Below are 22,706 nucleotides of genomic sequence, written 5' to 3' on the forward strand. Positions count from 1 at the left end.
AGGAAGGCTACACTTCAACTTCATGAGAATGGCTGGTTCTGATGAGAGGGAGAGAGGAGGAATGAGAGGGCAATGCACCCAGTGTGTAGAAGGGAGGCTGGAGCAAATCAGGAGCTCAATAAATACTTGTGGAATTAATGAAAACATGACGTTAGCAAACCAATCTTGAGCTGGTACCACAGCTCAGAAGTAGGATATTGCTTAAGACTAAATGTTGAGAACATTCACTTCAACTCTCTGAGAATAACATTGGTTGGAAACTCTCTGCTTTGAATTGGACAGCAAACACTTGGTTCTTCTAAATGCACCTAAAGATCTGGGACTGATGCTAGACCCCCAGGGAGAAAAATAAGAAATCAATTTTTTCCTTTTTTTCAGTCTGCTCTTCTTAGACTTTGGTTTAGAAAGCAGATAAGAAATTAAGTCTGGATGGTGACGAGGAGAGTTGGAAGTGAGAGTCAAGATGGATTTTACAGGTAAGTACAGCAAACGGCCAATCTTTGACTTCCAAGGATTTCAGGGGACTTGCTCATTCTTGGGCAAGGTTATTAAGATTTCCATATCTACTCAGATCTTATCCATGGCAAATCATTTCAGGGAATTAAGATGTGAAGGTAGCCTGGGTTGGGTTAATACTCATCTAGGGAGGCCTAAGCCCCTGGGGGCACCATGCGCGGTGCAGGGAGACACAGCGCTCCCAGAACACAGTCCTTCAGCACCAGGACTGAGGCAAGCAGACACTCGTCAATGCAGATAGTATCTGTAGATGCAGAGAACCAAACAGGGTTGCTAAAGGAAGCTGCATTTCCTGGGAAGTTTTACTGCCTTGGGATCACTGCATAAGACCTTCTGAAAGCAGATATGTTTCTTTAAGGATCGCCTCAGCTCTTGGTATCATTTATTTATTTGGCTGTGCTGGGTCTTAGTTGCAGCATACAGGATCTAGCTCCCTGACCAGGGATGGAACCCTGGGCCCCATGTATTGGGAGCACGGAGTCTTAGCCACTGGACTACTAGGTAAGCCCCCTCCTGGTATCATTTTACCATTTCTTTTATTCAGACTGTATTTCCTTCTCAAACTGAAAAGAGTGACAATGCTTCCCCCTCTCCTCTAATTATATGTTCAGTTTTTTTAAAAATCAAGTATTACAAAAAAACTGTAAGGAACTAAAACTCACCTGTAATTTTACCCCCCTTCCAGAGATAAAGTGGGGGTATATGTACCTCTTGACTGTGACATTTCCTTTTGTCCCCAATAGCTCTTGTCCACTTTTCCCACAGAATTTTAGTTGGGCATATGGTTGCTCAGGATAAAATCTGTATTTCCCAGCCTCTTTGCAGGTAGGTATGCCCGCAGACTGAACTTTGGCCAATGGGATAGAAGCAGTATTCCAGAAGTGTGATGAAGGGTTAGGATATTTTCCTTTCCTTCCTTCCTATACATCTATCCATCCATCTATCTAGAGATATTTTATAGAGATATAGATAGGGAGACAGAGGAAGAATGGGAGAGGGACAGATAGAGATGATCAGAAATTGGTTCATGTAATCATGTGTGGTAAGTCCAAAATCTGTACAGCCAATGTCCAAGTTTGAGTCTGAAGGCTGGAAGTTGTTCTGGAATCAGAAGGATTCCAGTTCCAGTTCAACAAATGCCCGAGGCAGGAAGAATTCTCTCTTACACTAAGATGTGGTGTGGTGCTGAGTCATGTCTTTGCAGCCTCATGGACTGTAGCCCTCCTCTGTCCGTGGAATTTTACAGGTAAGGATTCTGGAGTGGGGCTGCCATTTCCTACTCCAGGGGATCTTCCCAACCCAGGGATGGAACCCTCATCTCCGCATCTCAGGTTCTTACCACTAACTAGCTCCACCTGAAACTGGGAAGGTCAGTCTTTGTTTTATTCAGGCCTTCAACTGACTGGATTAGGTTCCTTATGGAGGATAATCTGCTTTACTCAATCAAGTGATTTAAGTGTTAATCTCACCCCAAAACACTCTCACAGAAATACCTAGAATGTTTGATCAAATATCTGGACATTTTGTGGCCCACTTAAGTCGACACATACATTTAATCATTTCACTGACCAATAAACAACTTTCTGGGATTGGATTAGTTGTCCATTTTCAACTCAAAGCAGGAGCTTCCACCTCTTACTAGTTTTAGAAAACCTACAACCCAACATAAACATTAGACAACACTCTTCTCACAAGCTTGAAGCCACACACCTCTGCTGTTTTCTCCTCTGGTTCTTTCAATTTAACCTTCCTTGATGGGCCTAACATCTCACTGACTGCTTCTGGTGAATCCACAGCAGCAAAAAGCACAAAATACAAACTGTTTAATAATGGAATCTTACCACACATGTTGTTTTATAATCTCCTTTCTTATGGTATCTTAGATATTATTCAATGTTAGCATAAATGGAGTTACACGTTTTTTAATGGCTACAGTTTTCCCTTGCAAGAATGTACCACAGTTGAGCGAACTATTTTGTCACTGTTACACAGTAGGATCATGTACAAGTTTTTACCTTTATAAATAGCACTCTGATGTACATGATTGTGTACACTTGTCTGTGTGTGTGTGTGTGTATATATATATATATATATATATAGGCTTATGTATCTAAGTTCAGTTACAAGACAGAAACTATACTAATTATTTTAACACAGAAAATTTAACATAAAGAATTGTTTAAGACCCCCCAATAGCCAAAGCAATCTTGAGAAAGAAGAACAAAGTTGGAGGCATCATGCTTCCTGGTTTTAAAATTATATTACAAAGGTATGGTAACCAAACCAGTATGGTATTGATATAAAAAAGACATGTAGATCAATGGAACTGAATAGAAAGCCCAGAAATAAAGCCACAAATATATATGGTTAATTGATTTATGACAATGGAGCCAAGAATATACGATGGGGAAGGGACAATCTCTTCAATAAACAGTACTGAGAAAACCGAACAACATGCCAAAGAATGAAACTGGACTACTGTCTCATACCACACACAAATATTAACTCAAAATGGATTAAAGGCTAGAATCCAAGACCTGAAACCATAAAACCTCTAGAAAAAAACATAGGCTGTAAGCTCCCTGACATCAGTCTTGGTGATGATTTTTTTTTTTTTTTTGGTGATGATTTTTTAGATTTGACAATAAAAGCAAAAACAGACATGTGGGACTATATCAAACTTAAAAAGCATTTGCACAGGGCTTCCCTGGTGGGTCAGTGGTAAATAATCTGCCTGCCAATTCATGAGAAATGGGTTCAGTCCCTGGTCCAGGAAGATCCCACATGCCAGGGAGCAACTAAGGCCCTGTGCCACAACTACTGACCCTGTGCTCTAGACTGTGGGAGTCGAGGGCTGCAGCTACTGAAGGCCACAGGCCTAGAGGCCATGCTCCACAATAAGGGAGATCATCGGAAGATGAGAAGTCCATGTACCACCACAAAGAGAAGCCCCTACTCTCTGAAGCTAGAGAAAAGCTGTTGCAGCAATGAAGATCCAGTATAGCTAAAAGCAAATAGTATTTTTTTTTAAGTTTTTGCACTGCAAAGAAAACCATCAACAAAATGAAAAAGCAACATACCAAACGGGAGAAAATATTTGCAAATCATATATCCGCTAAGAGTCTAATTAATGTCCAAAATATATAGAGAACTCACACAACTCAATAGCAAGTCTGCCAGAAAATCTGATTTAAAAAATGGTTAGAGGATCCGAATAGACATTTTTTCCATTGAAGACATACAGATGGCCAATGGTTACATACTTGAAAAGGAGTTCGACATCATTAATCATCAGGGAAATGTAAATCAAAACCAAAAGGTGGTATCACCTCACACCTGTTAGAATAGCTATCATCAAAAATGCAAGAAATAACAACCATTGGTGAGGTTGTGGAGAAAATAAGGAATCCTTCTGCACTGTTGGTGGTAATGTAATTAATACAACTGCTATAGAAAACAGTATGAAGATATTAAAAACAGAACTACTGTATGATCCAGCAATTCCATTTCTAGTTATTTATCCAAAGGAAATGAAAACACTAACTCAAAACCACATCTGCACTTCCATATTCATAGCATTATTAACAAGAGCCAAGACATGAAAGCAGCCTAAGTGTCCATCAGTGGATGAATGAAGAAAGAAAACATGGTATATACACACGATGAAATATTATTCAGCCATTAAAAAGAAGGAACTCTTAGGACTTAAGACTTCCCTGGTGGTCCAGTGGGTTGAGACTTCTATGCTCTCACCGTGGAAGGCCTGGGGTTCAATCCTGAGTTGGGGAACTAAAATCTGACAAGCTACAAGGTGTGGCCAAAAAAACAAACAAACAAAAGTTAAAAAAAAGACAACTGAACCTACTTCTACGCCATAACTACTACTCTGCTGCAAGCAGAAAGTGTTAATACGGAAGCAGAAAACAGCTATGAAGGAGGATGGGTGGTTCAGGAAGACTTCATGCAGCCGGTGTGTTTAAGTAAAGTTAAGATTCAGTAAGATATCCACAAGCAGAAGACATGAAAACTTATTTGTAAATTGTGAGATCTTCTTTCCTAAGTACCCTCGACCTACTGCCTCGATTATAATCCTGGCTCTAATTAACTGGCTCTGTGACCCTGAAAACCTCTCTGAGCCTCAGTTTCTTCATCTGTAAGTAATGATACCTTCTGCGAGGATTGCGGTGAGGATTAGTTTATACCTGTAAAAGTGCTTAGATCAGTACTTGGTACAGAGTAAATGTTATAGATGTCATCTATTCTAATTTTTATTTTTTTTTTTCTTTTTTATGAAAATAAAAAGACATGAGTTTGAGTAAGCTCCGGGAGCTGTTGAGGGGCAGGGAGGACTGGCGTGCTGCAGTCCATGGGGTCGCAAAGAGTCGGACACGACTGAGCGACCGAACTGATGAAAATAAATATTTATTGTGGTGAAAAAAAAATCTAAGACGAAAATAAAAATCACCTATAAATTCTACCACCCACAAACAATCACTAGTAACTGTTCTACTGTGTTTTTCTTTCGCAATTCTTTGTACAGAAATATATGGGGCTTATCCACGCATCTCTGTAGACTTTCTCGTCGCACACACCTCCAACCACCCAACCGTTTTCCAAGCACCAACAAAACAGAATTTGTTTAACATACACGCCGATCCATCGTTTCCTCACGCAAAGCACGCAAGCGCGCTCCCAGAGTTTGGGCGGGCGCCGGCGGAGGAGGGCGCCGAGGGGAAGTGACGTCAGCGCGTGCTCAGTGACGACGCGTGGGGAGCGGAAGTGTGCGAGCCGGTCGGCGCGCCGCGCTGCTTTCCGGAAGTGGCTGTGGAGGCACCATGCTCTCTGAGCTGGGCTTCATCGGGACCATAGGCGAAGATGAGGACGTGCCGGTGGAGCCGGAGACGGACTCTGAGGACGAGGAGGAGGTAAGGGCCGATCGGGGTGGCAGCGCGGCGGCAGGCAGTCGCTGTCCTTGACTGCTTCCCTTCGCCGCCGTGCCTCAGGTCCCTGCCCCCAGGTCCTGGGCATCCTCTGCCCAGCTGCCAAGTGTCCCTGGGCCTCACCTGGACCCCCGGTGGTTGCCACTAGCCTTTCCTCACCTGTGCCCGTGCCATTCCGTGTCGCCTTGCTGAGCTCCGTACCCATTCACTGAACTGAAGTTTAATCCAGGCCTGTGTCATAGAGATCCAGAGACGGAGTCAGTTCTGGTTCTTATTCAAGGAGCCGTGTTATCCATGCATTCATTAAGTCAGTACTGATTGAACTGGTTTTCGTGTGCTACACCTAGTGTTGAGCATCGAGCATAGCGGTGAACAGGGTAGACAAGGAAACCGTTCTCCTGAAGCTTATGTTGGATGGGGAGTTAAGAGACTGAAGCAGGATGGAGATTAAAAAGGCATAGGTGTCCTGGAAAGGTGCTCACCCTTTAAAGATCCAGCTCAAGTATTTCCCCCTCTGTGGCCTCATCTGCCTACTGACACCTCCGTTTGGGGGTCCCTTGGCCTCTTATGGGTTCAGTTTTTTCAAAGCTGAACTCTTGGGTCTCCCTCACCCTGCCAACCTGCTCCATCTCACGCCAGAAACCCTGCAGTCATGCAGCTTCTTTCTCCTCTCTTCCTTCCGATGCTCTGTAGGCTACCTTGGAAATCTCTTTTTAGCGTCTTCCCTGCTCAGTCCACGCTGCTTCCACTCTACCATCTTGTACCTGGTTACCTACAATCTTAACATACCTGGTCTCTAGCTGTTTCTCTTGCCTCCCTCTTCCCCCACAGTGTATTTGCCACTTAGCAGCCAGAATGATCTTTTCACTTCTCGAGTGGAAAGCTGTCATAGAAAAGTTATCACTTATATGTGGAATATAAAATATGACACAAATATAGAGAGCAGACTTGTGGCAGGGGAGGGAAGGATTAGGAATTTGGAATTAGCAGATGCAAACTATTATATATATAAGATGGAGAAGCAACAAGGTCCTTCTGTATAGCACAGGGATCTTTAGTTGCAGTATCTGGGATCTAGTTCCCTGACCAGGGATTGAACCCAGGTCCCCTGCATGGGGAGGGTGAAGTCTTAGCCACTGGACCACCAAGGAAGTCCCTCATTTCTTCTCTTTCTGGTGTTCTTTTATCTTAGTCCCATAGTCATCCTCCTCCCTCTTCCTAGGGGCCCATTGTGCTGGGCAGAAAGCAGAAAGCCTTACAAAAGAACCGCAGCGCTGATTTCAACCCAGACTTTGTTTTCACTGAGAAGGAGGGAATGTACGATGGCAGCTGGGCCATGGCTGATGTCCTGAGCCAGCTCAAGAAGAAGGTGAGATTGACAGTGATAGGCGGTTCCACGCCGAGAATCGGACACAGTTAAGGTTGGACACTGGATTTCAGGGTCCAGTGTTGTAGGATACCAAATGTCACATATAAATTGCTTGACTTAAAAAAATGGACAAAAAAAAAAATGGACATAGCTGTGTCAGTTTGTTACAAAGAACAATCCAGCAGATTTCCTTGGTAGTCGGGTTTTTGAAAGCTTGACTCAGTCCCACGGAGACTGTTACTCTCTGGCACTTGTCAGGTGATCTCAGGTGACCTTAGTGTTTAGGATTCCTGGTTCCCACAGATCACAGGCAAAACCACTACAAATGTCATCTGCTTGTTTGTCCAAATCTTGTGCTTTCCTTTGACTGTCGTTATTAATTGGATGCGTTATTAACTAGATATCTAGAAGATGTTTGAAAGTTATTTTTCATCTTATGTGCTTCAGAGAGAATTATTGCTTGCTCAGAGCAGCTTAATCCAGACTGCTGATCTGCCAGGAGAAATATCAATAACCTCAGATATGCAGATGACACCACCCTTATGGCAGAAAGTGAAGAAGAACTAAAGAGCCTCTTGATGAAAGTGAAAGAGGAGAGTGAAAAAATTGGCTTAAAACTCAACATTCAGAAAACTAAGATCATGGCATCCAGTCCTATCACTTCATGGCAAATAGATGGGGAAACTGGAAACAGTGACAGACTTTACTTTTGGGGGCTCCAAAATCACTGCAGATGGTGACTGCAGCCATGACATTAAAAGACGCTTGCTTCTTGGAAGAAAAGTTATGACCCACCTAGATAGCATGTTAAAAGCAGAGACATTACTTTGCCAACAAAGATCCGTCTAGTCAAAGCTATGGTTTTTCCAGTAGTCATGTATGGATGTGAGAGTTGGACCATAAAGAAAGCTGAGCGCCAAGGAATTGATGCTTTTGAACTGTGGTGTTGGAGAAGACTCTTGAGAGTCCCTTGGACTTCACAGAGATCCAACTGGTCCATCCTAAAGGAGATCAGTCCTGAATATTTGTTGGAAGGGCTGATGTTCAAGCTGAAACTCCAATACTTTGGCCACCTGATGTGAAGAACTGACTCATTTGAAAAGACTCTGATGCTGGAAAAGATTGAAGGCTGGAGAAAGGGATGGCGGAGGATGAGATGGTTGGATGGCATCACCGACTCGATGGACATGAGTCTGAGCAAGCTCCGGAAGTTGCTGGTGGACAGGAAGGCCTGGTGTGCTGCAGTCCATGGGGTTGCAAAGAGTCGTACACGACTGAGCGACTGAACTGAACTGCTGGTCCTTGTTCTGACTGAAATGAAACAGCATGGCCTTTTCAAAGTCATCTTGAAAGGATTTTTTTTTTCTTTTCATATGAAATTCATGTAATTAAATACTTGGTCTTATAAAGCTTACATCCTAGCAGGATAGAAAATAACTAGACAAATAATTAAACAGTTAATAGTGGTTGTGGTAAGTGCCATAGCAGTTTAAGGTGCTTTGAGCATGCAAAAGGGGGACCTGCCATTACTTACTCTTTCTAGAGTTTTAGCAGTATCCAGCATTCCCTGAATTTGCTCAGATTTCAACATTTTATTTGATAGGCTAAATTATGTTCAGTTGGCAAGGGGGAAAATTTTTTCCAAGTAGCATTCATCCAGATGTGATTTGACATCTCTTGGTAATTGTATAATTCTGAATAGTCAACACTTTCTAGAATGTGGATGTCCTTATTGGTTCCAGGTAATTTAAAGATTTTTTTTTTAACAAACAGACCATTTATTTAATGGTTTTTTTGTTTGCTTGTTTGTCTTTGTGAATAATCTAGATTGATCAATCTGTCCAAGGACAGACGAGCTTTTTCTGTCCTGAACATCTCAGAACCAACCCTCAGAAGATGCTTGCTTTGTCTCTTTTCCATATGTATGTTTCTTTTTCATCTTTTCATTTGTATTTGTAGAGGGCTGCCACAACATTAGATGAGAAGATTGAGAAAGTTCGAAAGAAAAGGAAAACAGAGGTGAGTAAGCCAAGCATCGCTTCTCTTTGTTGGTCAGCCCTGAGTTACTCTCAGAGCAACCCCCCCTGTTCCTCATTGAGCCTAGGTCGCAGTGCAGCTGGTCCAGGCGGGCTTTCTCTGTGTGTCTGTGGTTAATACTCACTCAGAATCCGCATAGCTTTCTCCCAGGGTGGCCAGTATAACATTGTTCTTCACAGGTTCTCGATTTCCTAAAGCGTGTAGTCGTCTTGCTTTATTACAGTTTCTTTTTCTAGGATAAAGAAGCCAAGTCTGGGAAGTCAGAGAAGGAGAAAGAAGCAAAGGAGGGCTCTGAACCAGAGGAGGAGGAAGACCTTGAAGGAAAAGATGAAGAAGCCTCAGAAGATGAAGAATCAGAGACTGACTACTCATCAGCTGATGAGAAAATCCTCACCAAGGCAGGTAGGTGATGCTGTCAGAAGCAGGGACAGGAAACTGGAGTGTTCGCCTTGACTTCTGTAGATTATTCTATGCCCTTCTGCACAGTTAAATTTAAGATCTCCATGTTGAACTCCTTTCTTTTAGCTTTTCTTTTTCCTTGGGATTTTATTAGGGCTCTGTACTTTGCAGAATGAGCTCACTCTGTCTTTTTTTTTCTCTTGGCTCATGCCATGTGGTATGTGGGATCTTTCCTGACCAGAGATTGAACCTCTGCCCCCTGGATTGCAAGTGTGATCTTTTTTTTTTTTAATTAATTTTTTTTGGTGGTGTGGAGCTCAGAGTCCTAATCCCTAGAGGACCAGAGAAATCTTTTTTTCTTTTTTTTTTTTGGCCACGCTACATGGCTGGCAGGATCTTAGTTCTGTGACCAGAGATCAAGTGCGGGCCCCAGTGAGAGCCATGAGCTCTGACCACGGGACCGCCAAGGAGGTCCCAAGCTCACTCTTTTCCTCATCTCCAGCCCCACACAGCTATTGGCACTTCTGTGACTCAAACTTATTTGGGGTGATGGGTCTCCCACCTCAGATGAGTCCACCCACATAGTGGCTGCTATATGAATAACTTCTTGCAGAAATGGGTGCTAAAGCTAAAGCATTATTGTGCGGCACAGTGACTGGGAGTCTGGTCTCTGGAACGTGGTGAGCTTCCTTCGTTTGAGTGGCTTACCTTCCCAGTCGCACAGCCTCCTCTTCTGTGAGGCGACGCTGGTGACGGCGGCTCCCCCAGGCTGTTGTGTGGCTTCAGTGAGGTGTCCGTCCAGGTAATGCACTTAGGACAGTGTCTAGCTGGCTGAGTGCTCGGGAGCTGTGAGCCCTGATATTTGCTCTCTTTTTCTCCATAGATACACTCAAAGTAAAGGAGCGGAGGAAGAAGAAGAAGAAAGGACAGGTGAGCATGGGCTTGGACAACCGCATAGAGCTTGTTTTACAACCTGAAAGGATTTTCAGGTCATTTGGTTTTCTTAGGCCCCTTTTGCTGATTCTCTTTGTCTTTTGATTTTCTGGTGTAGGAAGCAGGAGGATTTTTTGAAGATGCGTCTCAGTACGATGAAAACCTCTCGTTCCAGGACATGAACCTTTCCCGCCCTCTTCTGAAGGTAGTGGCTGCTTTTGTCAACCATGGGCTTCTTGCAGGCAGCCCGTAACTGGGCTCTCTGCCCTGAGCTGGGTTGGCGGCCTCCCTGAGCTGTGCTGTCCACAGAGCTGCCGGAGAGCCCGCTCACACAGACTCCCCTGCTGGCCTGTATGTACCGCCCTGCCCCTTCTGGTCTCCTCTGAGATGCTTCCCGGCAGCCGTCCTGCTCTGGCCATGCTGGCCTCCTCACTGACCCTCGCACGGGTCAAGCGTCTTCTTCCTCAAGGCCTTTGCACTTGCTGTTCCCACTGACTGGAAGATGGTTCTGAAAACCTGGTTGGGGCGCTCTTTGCTTCTCTCAGGGTTCTCCTCAGTATACCCTGCTCAGTGAGACTGTCCGTCCCTGGCCGCCTTATTGGAAATCGCCCTCACCCCCTCCCCACCGCCCTCCCTAGCCCGCTCGACCGCTGTGGTTTTCCCCGCAGCATTTCTCTTCATATCACAGCTGTTTGGTTTTGGCCTGTTTTTTCCTCACGGATTCTAAGATTCTCAAGGGCAGGGTTGTTTCTTTTGTTGCCTGCTCTGTCCTCAGTGCCTGGAATATCATCACACCCACACACCCCAGATGCGCACACACGCAGACACACACACCCCACGCAGACACACACACCCCAGACGGACTGAATGCCCAGAAGGGACTGAAACCTGATGGAAGCCTGCCTTGTTGGATTGACACTGAGACTGCCCCGCTCTGTCCGGCCCCACCTTCTCTCTTCAGGCCATCACAGCCATGGGCTTCAAGCAGCCCACCCCCATCCAGAAGGCGTGCATACCCGTGGGGCTGCTGGGGAAGGACATCTGTGCCTGCGCAGCCACGGGGACAGGTACCGAGGACAGGGACCTGGGGTGGCGGCGGGGGTACGGCAGGAGGAGGACGCGTGACGGAGAGGAGGCTCTGGGCCGGCTGCTGAAAGGCCACTTTGCTAAATATGCAGACACAAATTTTAATGCAGCAACACTATATATTCTGTATAATAACTTCCTTGTAAATAATGCTTATATATATTTCCTTTTTCTTTAAATATTCTACTTTTTTCGGATAGGGCAGTCACAGGTCACAGGTTTTAGGGGGTCTGGTGAAGGTCATCTTTGTTTAATCCTATCAGGGTGTCTCTGTGACCATGACCTCCTGGCACTCCCGTGATAGGCCCCTGCCGTCAGAGTAAAGATTTTATAAAAGGATGTTTATCACAACATTATGGACTAGTGCAGTTAATTATATAGTCCTGTCATAGAGTGGAAATAATAATGTAATAGAATATGATGTAATCATTTAAAAAAAGTAGAGTACGTAAAGAAATGGGAAAATATATATTTTAAAAGGAAGTTACTAAACAATATATAGTATTATTGCATTAAAGTGAATATTTTTATATATTTCTGTCCATTAATAATAAAGATTGGTAATACAGATACTGTATTGTTAATCTTACCTGTGGTTGGCTGAACTGTGGAAGATTTTTCTTTTTACATTTATTTTTATTAGTTGGAGGCTAATTACTTTACAATATTGTAGTGGTTTTTGCCATACATTGACATGAATCAGCCATGGATTTACATGTGTTCCCCATGAACTGTGGAAGATTTAAGAAAAGAAATTTTTTTTTTTTGTATTTCCCAGATTTTTCACATTGATCATGTGATTTTAAAGCCAGAAAGAAAGTTTTATGCAAACTGAGTTCCTTCACTTCCCCCTGAGCAGATGGGTAGGCTTTCTGCACGCAGGTGAGCACCCGGGCCTGTGAGGGGCGGAGGCTGTGCTCATGTGTGGCTGCTGCCCTTCCCTCCAGGTAAAACGGCAGCGTTTGCCCTGCCGGTCTTGGAGCGTCTGATCTACAAACCCCGCCAGACTCCGGTGACCCGCGTGCTGGTGCTGCTTCCCACCCGAGAACTGGGCATCCAGGTGCACTCCGTCACCAGGCAGCTGGCCCAGTTCTGCAGCATCACCACCTGCCTGGCGGTGGGTGAGTGTCTGGCTGAGCGCCGTTTGCCCCTGGGAGACGGGCATGGGAAGGATGGATGTGCGCCACCGTCTGAGGGTGACGGGTGTAGGAAAACCTTCATGGGGCTGAATCCTCTTAAAACCAGATGACGTTTCCACAGTAGATAGTGAGGGGGACGGGGAGGGAGGAACCTTGCAAAATGGAACCTCAGAATACTGAAAATACTTTTTTTCTTGGTACTCAACAAATTCAGGATATAATTTTTGTCTTGCACAAATAACGAATCAGATACTAACTGGAGCAGGGTTTTTCTGGTGATGTCATATGATAGCACTCAGCCTTCAGTTTGCCCTCCTTAGGCGGTAGAAGTCATAGGTGATTCAGAAGGATTATTAGTTTCGTCTGCTGCATCTTTCAGTCGTTGGATGGTTGACTCGTTCTGTTCTGTGGTTCCTTTTATTCCGAAGTCCTTTGTGTCATCCTCTTTTTTGATTTTTGCATTTAGTACAGTTGGAGTTAAATAACCCATCTCTCCCAGTGTACTGTAAAGTCCATGCAGGTGAGGCCTCCATGGGCCTTGTTCTCTGCCTTTTGCTCTGCACCTGCCGTGAGACCTGGCGGGTGGCAGGGCTGAGGCCTTCCGGGTAGCGAGTCCTCACGGTAACGACTCGGCTGCCCACCTGGTGGGCTCTGCTCTTTGCAGGTGGCCTGGACGTGAAGTCTCAGGAAGCAGCTCTTCGGGCAGCGCCTGACATCCTCATCGCCACACCGGGCCGGCTCATCGATCACCTCCACAACTGCCCTTCCTTCCACCTGAGCAGCATCGAGGTGCTCATCTTGGATGAAGCCGACAGGTGCGCCTGAAGTGCCAGGGTCCCCAGGGCCCAGCCCTGGACAGGAACCTGCACTCCACCTGTCCCACGCGGCTCTCACCAGTTCAGCTGTCCTCCTTCGTGCCTTTGTCCATCTTCGCCCAGATTATCCGGCTCTCTTTCTCTCTCCGTAATGCGATGGTTAAGAGAGAAGGCAGGTCAGATTTTGGCTCTGTCACTTCCTGAGATGGGGAAGCAATTATTTAGATTCTCAAAGCAAATCCTTTTTGTTTGTAAGTGAGGGTTAAGTACCCAACCTCATGGTGTTAAGGATTCAAGGAGTAACTCCAGTAAAGTGCCAGTGTGCCTGGTGAGGATTCAGCCAGCAGCCTCGATTACCTGAATTTCTCAACTGTGATAATGGCATTGTGTCTAGGAGAGAATCCTTGTTCTTAGGGAATGTATGCTGAAGTATTTAGGGGTCAGGTGTTGTGATACCTGCAACTTAAAAGCAATTCCACAAAAGAAAAAAAAAAGATGAAGCAAATGTGGCCAGGTGGTAATTCTTGATGAATCTGGGTAAAAGGGTAAAGTGACACTCATAAAATAAGGAAATACATGAGCTTGAAACATAACTGGTGATGATATGCAAACATCACCTGTCTGATGTTTTCTGTGCTTCGTTGATACAGACGCAAGCCCAGCCCAATTTTGTTGACCTCTCCCTTCCCCTGTTGGCCAGGATGCTGGACGAGTACTTTGAGGAGCAGATGAAGGAGATCATCCGAATGTGCTCCCACCACCGCCAGACCATGCTGTTCTCAGCCACGATGACAGACGAGGTGGGCCGCGGGGAATGGAGAGACAGCACCGGGGCTCCTGGGCTGGGCTGGGGCAGCGTCTCCCTCCCTCCCTCCTGCCCCCTGGCAGGCCAGTCAGCTTCCCTGTCTTTGTGGCTGGCAGGTGAAAGATCTGGCATCTGTCTCCTTGAAGAATCCCGTCCGGATATTTGTGAACAGCAACACGGATGTGGCCCCCTTCCTGCGGCAGGAGTTCATCCGGATCCGGCCAAACCGGGAAGGGGACCGGGAAGCCATCGTGGCAGGTGCGAGCTCGGGGAGGGCGGGGTGCTCAGCTCCCCTGAGCTTCACACCGAAGGGCTGGTTTCTCCCCCGGCACCAGCTCCTCCACGCCGTCTCCCAGTCCCGTGCCTGGGCCTGCCGTCTGCACCATGCTTTAACCAGGAGTGCTTCCCTCTCTCTTCCATCCCCTCCCCTCCCTTCGGCCATCCAGCCTTCCTTTAGTCCTGCTGAACCCCTGGACACCTCCGGTGGTCCCTCTGGCTGCCCTTCGCCAAGGCCACTACAGCGTGTCCTGGCTTGTTGCAGCAGCCTCTTACCTGGCCCCGTCTCTTCTCCACACTGTGGATCATTAAAGAGGATCGTTTACAAACAAGCATTCACCCTTGTTCCTTCGCCACTGAACCTCTCTGCCATCTCCCATTGCTCTTAGACTGAAATCCATGCTCCCTAGCTAGTCCTGTAAGGTCATCTGGACCTGCCCCTGCTTGCCTGGAGCCCCTGGCCTTGGAGCCTTAGCTCACGGTTTTCCAGCCATGCTCGCTTGCTTTCGCTTTCACAGACCCAGTGAGCTTTTATGTTTGACTGAACCTTTACATTTGATCCTCTGCCTGAAATCCTCCCCGAGATCTTCTCGTAGATGAGCCTGTCTTGTCCTTCAGCCTAACGTCACCTCTTCAGAGGCCAGCCCTGAAGCGGCCCTGGCTTCCCTGCTTCTGTCCTGCGGTGAAGCTCCACACGGTGGGGCCCCAGGCACAACATCCACGCCGCGGGCAGGGAGCAGGACGTGCCTGGAGGTGGCCGCTGGCTCACTCTTGTCTCCCTGGCAGCTCTGTTGATGAGAACCTTCACCGACCATGTGATGCTGTTCACCCAGACCAAGAAGCAGGCCCACCGCATGCACATCCTTCTGGGGCTGATGGGGCTGCAGGTGGGCGAGCTCCACGGCAACCTGTCTCAGACGCAGCGGCTGGAGGCCCTCCGGTAAAGTCTCAGGGGCTGAGGCTCCCACCCATCCTTCAGAGAGGGCTGTCTTCATTCCAGAGAGGGGAAGGACACCCAGAGGTCATGGTACTGTAACGGCAGGGCACACAGCAGGTTCCCCGCTCAGACATTCTAGCCTAACCGTTGTAGGGTCATGTCTCAGGTACGTTCAGAACTTTGACTTTGTAGAAAGTGATACCCTTGCCCCAGGACTTAGAGTCTGGGATCTGCTGATGGCGTCAGAGAAAGAAATTCCGACTTGGGAAGAAGCAGTTTCTGATCTCTGCAGCCTTTCCAGAGCGGTGGACGTCCCCGGGTCTGCTAGAGCGAGATCCTGAATTGAATCCATTTGCTATTTCTTGAGCATTTACTTTGCCAGACCCTGTGCTTTTCCATGTGATTTCTTACTTAATTCCCACAGAATGGGATCAGCTTGGTAAGCAAGGAGGTACCCTTTAGAAGACCCCACCTGTCCCTATTCATCATCATAGGCAGTTGAGAGTTGTTTTTCTTTTTTTTTAAATTAATTTACTTATTTGGCTGTACTGGGTCTTAGTTATGTTTAATTGCAGCATGTGGGATCTAGTTCCCTGACCAGGGATTGAACCTGGGCCCCCTGCACTGGGAGCTCAGAGTCTTAGCCATTGGACCACAAGGGAAGCCCCAGAGTTGTTTCTTAAAGGCTGCCTTGAATGCTGAGATATTTGCGTATGCTGCTTCTTATAGTCTAGCTCTGTGGTTACCGAGCTTCCATATTCATAGGAATTTCTGTTTAAAGTGGTACACACAAAACTATGTTTGTTGTATGTTGTGGGATGTTTGGGGGGCATATAAGTGTTGTTAGGCTGACATTTAGGACCTGTCCCCACCGTGATGGTCTGTACTCTGCTGCTTGACTCCAGAAGGGTTTGTGTTCTCGTTGTGGGTTCAGACTCCTGCAGAGCGTTGGGGTCAAGTGTTCAGAGGAACATGTTTGTGGCTGTTTCCAGGCGCTTTAAAGATGAACAGATTGACATCCTCGTGGCCACTGATGTAGCAGCTCGTGGACTGGACATCGAGGGGGTCAAAACGGTGAGCAGTTTGCCCTTTCCTTGAGCTTCTGGTGGGACTCCTCCTGCCTCCTCATGCCCTCCTCTCCCTGCCAGCTCCCAGACCCGATTGATGCTCAACTTTGGCCTTCCAGGTAATCAACTTCACCATGCCCAACACCATTAAGCATTACGTCCACCGGGTGGGGCGCACAGCTCGTGCCGGCCGGGCTGGGCGCTCGGTCTCTCTGGTGGGGGAGGAGGAGCGGAAGATGCTGAAGGAAATTGTCAAGGCCGCCAAGGCCCCCGTGAAGGCCCGCATTCTGCCCCAGGGTGAGCAAGCATTGGTGCAGCAAGCCAGGATGGCTTGGGGGGGCGTGGGGCGGGCAGGGTCCTCGATCAGACACAGAAAGGCGGGGCAGGGGACAGAAGGTGATGGGTAAGAGCAGGTGCTTTGCTGTTAGGAGCCAGATCAGAATCCCAGCTCCGCCACTTCATTGTTGAGGAGTCCTGGGCAGGTCTTCCCTCGCCTCTTTGTGTGAAAGGGAATGAGGAAAGGCTTGTGCCCCAAGTGCTTACTCACAGCATTTGCCAGCCTTTGGGAAGAGAAGCCTTCTTTTTAAGGTGCCACCCCTATGAACCCTTTCTCCCTTCTTCCAGAGAGTGAGGAGGAAGTCAGTGCTCATTCTTTTTGGATGGCTTTCATTCTTTTTGTTGTTTTCATCCATAAGGGTCATATAAAGCGCATCCTTATAAAATTTTTTTTTTAAGTTACAAAAATAATATGTCTTCAGGGTTGGAAAAAAATAAGTAAGAGTGAAAATGTGATTGTAGGAACTTCCCCTGGCAGTCCAGGCTTCCCAGGTGGCTTAGTGGTATAGAATCCATCTGCAAATAAGGAGACGCAGGTTCCATCCTTGTGTCAGGAAGATTCCCCTGGAGGACGGCATGGCTACCCACTCCAGTATTCTTGCCTGGAAAATTCCACAGACGGGGAGCCTGGCGGGCTACAGTCCATGGGATCACAAAGAGTCAGATACGCCTGAAGTGACTGAACACACACACCCTAGGGGTTCAGTTCTTAGGACTTTGCCTTCCAGTGCAGGGGGTGTGAGTTTGATTCCTGGTCAGAGAGCTAACATCCCACATACATTGCAGCCAAAAGCCAAAATATAAAACAGAAGCAATATTGTAATAGATTCAATAGACCTTAAAAATAGTCCACATTAAAAAAAAAATCTTAAAAAAAGTAATTGCATATGAAAGAGCTCACTGCTTGTAGCATTTGATGTGCATCTTTTCAAACCTTTTTTCCCATTCATAGGTCTTTTTTTTCCCCTTTCATTTAAAAGTTTTTCATTTGATTCATTCAGTCTATTGCTCTTTATTGTATTCTAGGTATTGGGGATACAACAGGAAACAAAGCAGCTGACTTTGATGAGAAAAAGGCACAATAAACAAGCTAATAGTAGATGTGATTGAGAACGACAGGAGAAGTGACTATTCTTGAAAAGCTGTTGGGAAAGGACTCTGAACAGATGGCATTTGAGCTGAGTCCTAGATGATCAGAATGAGGTGGGGGTGGTCTGGGGACAGAGTGTGCCAAGCAGAGAAAACCAGGGCAAAGACTCAGAGACAGGAACACACTTGGTGTGTGGGCAGAAGAGGCGGGCCAGAGGCCCAGGGCCTGTGGGCGTGCGGCAGACGGGGTCAGAGAGGCCGGAAGGGCCATGCCAGGGGTTCAGGTTTTATTCCAGGAGCATCAGAAAGCCTTCGGGGAGGTGTTAGGCAGAGAAGCCACACATTTAAAAAAACACTTTGTCACTAACGACTCCCCTGCATTATTTTCATCAGTTACACTATATTCATCTTTATTTTAAAATCTTTTTTGTTCTTTTCCCTTGAGACGTCATCCTCAAATTCCGGGACAAGATTGAGAAAATGGAGAAAGACGTGTATGCAGTTCTGCAGTTGGAGGCGGAGGAGAAAGAGATGCAGAAGTCGGAAGCCCAGGTGAGCCGCTTAGTGAGCAGACCACGCAGGCCCCTGCTGGTCTGCCGTCTGCTGGGCTGTGTCTGCCAAACGTACCATCAGAGCCCCAGGCATTTGCAGGCCGTGGCTTCCTGCAGTCGCCGTGTTCTGTGTTACCAGATGTGGGTTTCATCCTTCTGCTGTCCCCACAGATCAACACAGCACAGCGGCTCCTGGAGAAAGGGAAGGAGGCATCAAACCCTGAGCCTGAGAGGAGCTGGTTCCAGACCAAGGAAGAGAGGAAGAAGGAAAAAAGTATGTTGGGGAGGTTCCTCCAAAAGCTAAACATGGAATTAACATCGGGCCCAGCAGTTCCACTCCTAGGTCTATGCCCTAAATAACTGAAAACAGGGACTCAAACAGATGCTTGTATGCCAGTGTTCATTGAAGCATTATTCACAATGGCCAACGGGTGGAAACAACCACGTCCATCAGCAGATGAGTGGATACATGAAATGTGGTATCTGCGTACAGTGGGGTATTACTCAGTCATAATGAAGTTCTGGTACGTGTCGCCAGGAGGATCCTCGAAAACATGCTAACTGAAATGGTCCAGACACAAAGGGGCCAATCTTTATGATGCCATTTATATGAGGTACCTAGAGACAAATTCATAGACACAGGACTTACTGGAGGTTGTGGGCAAGGAGTTGCTCCCTGATGTTCCATTTGGGCTGATGGAAGTTTTAGAAACACGGTGGCAGTGGGTGCACAGCATTGTGCCACTAATGCTGCTGAACTGTACATTAAAGAGTGGACACATGGCAAATTTTATATATATTTTGCTCTAATTTAAAAAAAAAGTTGTGTGTATATATATATATGTATATATATATATATATATATACATATATATATATATATATATATTTCTTTCTTTCTCCCTTTTAGAAACAAACATGAATTCACGTTGTTCTACACCTTGCTTTTTTCCATTTATTTTGTAGTTTGGAGATCATTTTATATAGGCACATACATAGCTGCCTTTTTTTAATGATAGTGGTCTTCTCCATCATATAGGTGGATTATAATTTATTACTTTTCCACTGAGGGAAACTGAGATTGTTTCCTGTCTTTTGCTATTATAAACAAGTGAATAGCTATATAGATGTCCTTTCATGATTAAGCAAGCATATTTGATTTGCAAGGTAAGTTCCAGAAAGTGAAATTGTATGTCAGAGGGTATGTGTATTTATTATTTTGTAAGGGGTTGCACAATTACCCTCCGAAGAGGTTGTACCAGGAATTTAAGAAACACTGTCTTTATGTGATGGGACCAAACATTAAGGTATCTGTATGTATGTTAAGTCTCTGTTATAAGGAGGGTTAAAACTGTATTGTGGGAAGGTATGGGGAGTATGTCTTTCATAACAAGAGGCAGATAATGAATGTCTCAAGTGGATTAATTAAGAAATAGTGGAATAAACATGTTATTTAGTGAGATGGAGGTAACTGCCAGAGGAGGAAGTGGTTGCTTCTTTTCATTTTAAGACCTTAAATGTATCACTTTAAAATACGTGCAGTTACTGTGAGTTTAAAAACAACATTCTATGAACCAGCTCCTGAAACCATGCTCCTCTCACCCTAGTTGGCAAGGCTCTGCAGGCGTTTGACTTGGCCTTGAGAGGGAAGAAGAGAAGGAAGAAGTTCATGAAGGAGGCCAAAACAAAGGGCGAGATGACAGTGAGTGGCCTCCCCTTTGGAGCTGGATCCCTGTGGGGACCTGGGTCAGGGCTGCCTCGTCTGTTCCATACATGCACGTCCTCCTTCTCCCCAGGCAGAGGAGAGATCCCAGTTCGAAATCCTCAAGGCGCAGATGTTTGCTGAGCGGCTGGCCAAGAGGAACCGCAGAGCCCAGCGGGCCCGAGCAATGCCCGAGGAGGAGCCAGTGAGGGCGCCTGGTGCGTAGATGGGGCGCCTGAAGGAACTGGAGGGAAGGGCCTGCCTGAAACGTGTGCTTCTGGCCAGGGCGGAAACAGGAGGGAAGATGATGCCACGGGCCCACATCTTTTGAGTAATGAGCATGTGCCTGCATGTGCAGCTGTCCTTCATTGGCTCCACGTGGTGAAGTGGTTAGTGGGGACAGCTGGGATTTGAACCCCAGTCTTTCTCATTCTTGGGCGGAGGATCCTGGTGGGCTACAGTCCTTGGGGCCTCAAACAGTCAGACGCTACTGACCGACTAACACTTTCTGTTTCTGGAGCCTAGATGTCTACCAGCTGCTGTTGGAGGAGTGGGTCAGGGTAGAATGATGTGAAGACACTTTTGGCCCATTTTATGTTTAGGTGGTCCATTCCACCTTTGGAGTCTTTAAGCATCCTTTCCCACCCCCCCACACCTGGTACTTTTGATTCCTTATCCCTTTTTTGCTGGGATCTGCTGTCACTTCCATGTCAATAAAACATCAAGCTGGAGCATCCACTAAAGTGGGAACCTTGAGCATAAGGGGATGTAAGAGCTTAGGACAAAGAAGCCTTATCTAACCCATTCTCTCTATGTGCAGCAAAGAAGCAAAAGCAGGTGAAGAAATCAGTATTTGATGAAGAACTCACCAACACAAGCAAGAAGGCCCTGAAACAGTATCGAGCTGGGTAGGGTTTTAAGTCATCATGGAGCTCTTGGTTTTCTGATGAAAGCTGTGCATTTTCTCCCTTGTTCCCCACTCTTAATTCTCACACACCTACAGATTAATAATACAGGCATACCTCATTTTATTGTACTTAGTGCAGCAACCCTGCGTCATCAGATGATGGCTAGTTTTTCTTTTTCTTTTTTTTAGCAATAGAGTTTTTTTTTATTTTTTGGCCGCACCACATGGCTTGCAGGATCTTAGATCCATGACTAGGAAACGAAGCTGGGTCCCAGCAGTGAAAAAGCAATATGTCCTAATTACTGGACTACCAGGGTATTGCCAGTAATAGAGTATTTTAAAATTAAGATATGAGCATTGTTTTTTAGACATAATGTTATTGCAGTTTAGATAGATTCTAGTATAGTATAGACATAACTGTTACATGCAGTGGGAAACCAAAAAAAAAAAAAAAATCCAAACCCACAGTATCTTTGAGGTCTGCCTGTATATAATTTCAAGGGCTCCCATCTACCACCTACCCAAGCCCATCTGTGGGTCCCAGGGTGAGAGTAAGGGAAGTGTGGAGGCCCTTCTGCCTTAGAGGTAAAATAGCACATTATGGTTTGGAAGTATAGCTTCTCTCAGGGGAGTAATAGAACACAGAGGGCTGTGGTGTGCTCTGGAATGTGTTGTTCCTCCCCACATCCTCTGGGCTGGGGTTGGCAGCTGGGTAGACTAAGTTATGCAAACAGTTTTTTAATATACACAGGAAGGAAGGGCCTCTTCCAGTCTTGCTTTAGAGCTGGGTCCTGACTTTGATAAACCCGTATCATCAGGTGGAAAAACAGACTTAGAACCTCAGGCCCTAATGATGACGCATCTGCGGGTGGTGGTGGGGGTGGCGAGACACTGCCGCTTGTCCACCATCCTGCCGTCTTCTCATTCACAGCCCCTCCTTTGAAGAAAGGAAAAAATTGGGCTTGCCCCACCAGAGACGAGGAGGAAACTTTAAATCTAAATCCAGGTAATGCTTACAGTTTTGGAGGGCTGGAGGCTACAAGTGGGGTTAGAGAAGAAAGCTTTTTTGGGAAAGGAGCTTCTCCTTCCTGTCTGGGCTTGTGGGTTGGTCTTTATTTACCCTGCTCATTTTCTTCATAGGTACAAGAGGAGGAAGTAGCCGTGGTGAGCTGAGGAAGTTCATTGGGCAGTTCTTAGATCTCTTCCTTGTGGGAAGTCATCCTGGCTTGGTCTCTCTCCTCTCTGTAAAAAACATTCTTTAAAACTTTAGGAAGTCTTTGTCATTGTACATTAAAGAAAGGGAGAAGCTGGGGGTCGTGGACATGTATGTATGTTTTCTGAGTGTCCTTGTCAGCCAAGGTTCCTTTTTTTTTTTTTTAAGGCTTTCTTGATTCGCTTTCACATAAAAAAAATCCCAAATGGAGGAAGTGTTTTGGGGAGCGTTGAGACCAGTGTAGTTGTACATCTTTCTGTCTCTCCCCTCAGAGGCACAGTCTGTCACCTACTAGCTTGGCACTGCCATATATACTCGGAACGTATCTCTCTGCTTGGAGAGGAGCTGCATGTGGAGTAGAGAAACTCTTACTAGAAGTTCTCTTTAAAAAAAAAAAAAAAGTTCTCTTTCAGTGTCCTAGAGTGAAAATCTGATATTTATTGAGCCCCAGCTGTGCACCAGATATTCCGTGTACTGAGCACTGTCTCATCCAACTCACTACACTCCTATGAGGCAGGTACTGTAATCCCCATTTTGCAGATAAAAGAAACGGAGGGTTAGAAAGATGGGAATATCTTCCCAAAATTGT

General features: G+C 46.1%; 1 protein-coding gene across 1 annotated transcript; it reads left to right on the forward strand.

The window, feature by feature from the left end:
* The first annotated feature begins 5,281 nt into the window (after positions 1–5,281).
* DDX27 (DEAD-box helicase 27) lies at positions 5,282–22,214 on the forward strand. Its single transcript, XM_070472744.1, has 21 exons — positions 5,282–5,441; positions 6,679–6,825; positions 8,785–8,844; positions 9,099–9,264; positions 10,145–10,191; positions 10,313–10,399; positions 11,156–11,261; positions 12,228–12,401; positions 13,084–13,234; positions 13,935–14,034; positions 14,156–14,297; positions 15,102–15,255; positions 16,245–16,326; positions 16,439–16,616; positions 18,190–18,296; positions 18,467–18,569; positions 19,903–19,997; positions 20,092–20,215; positions 20,818–20,905; positions 21,836–21,910; positions 22,045–22,214. The coding sequence occupies exons 1-21, from the start codon at positions 5,352–5,354 to the stop codon at positions 22,061–22,063; spliced, it is 2,295 nt and encodes a 764-aa protein (XP_070328845.1). The 5' UTR covers positions 5,282–5,351; the 3' UTR covers positions 22,064–22,214.
* Positions 22,215–22,706: the final 492 nt, after the last annotated feature.

Source organism: Odocoileus virginianus, chromosome 9, assembly GCF_023699985.2.
Source record: "Odocoileus virginianus isolate 20LAN1187 ecotype Illinois chromosome 9, Ovbor_1.2, whole genome shotgun sequence".
Lineage (NCBI taxonomy): Eukaryota > Metazoa > Chordata > Mammalia > Artiodactyla > Cervidae > Odocoileus > Odocoileus virginianus.

Excerpts from the sequence above, each read along its gene's own strand:
- DDX27 (XM_070472744.1), top strand. The coding sequence starts at position 5,352 with ATGCTCTCTGAGCTGGGCTTCATCGGGACCATAGGCGAAGATGAGGAC. Across the intron at positions 12,402-13,083 it reads CACCACCTGCCTGGCGGTGG|GTGGCCTGGACGTGAAGTCT; the intron begins GTGAGTGTCTGG and ends TGCTCTTTGCAG. Across the intron at positions 15,256-16,244 it reads CAGCGGCTGGAGGCCCTCCG|GCGCTTTAAAGATGAACAGA; the intron begins GTAAAGTCTCAG and ends GGCTGTTTCCAG.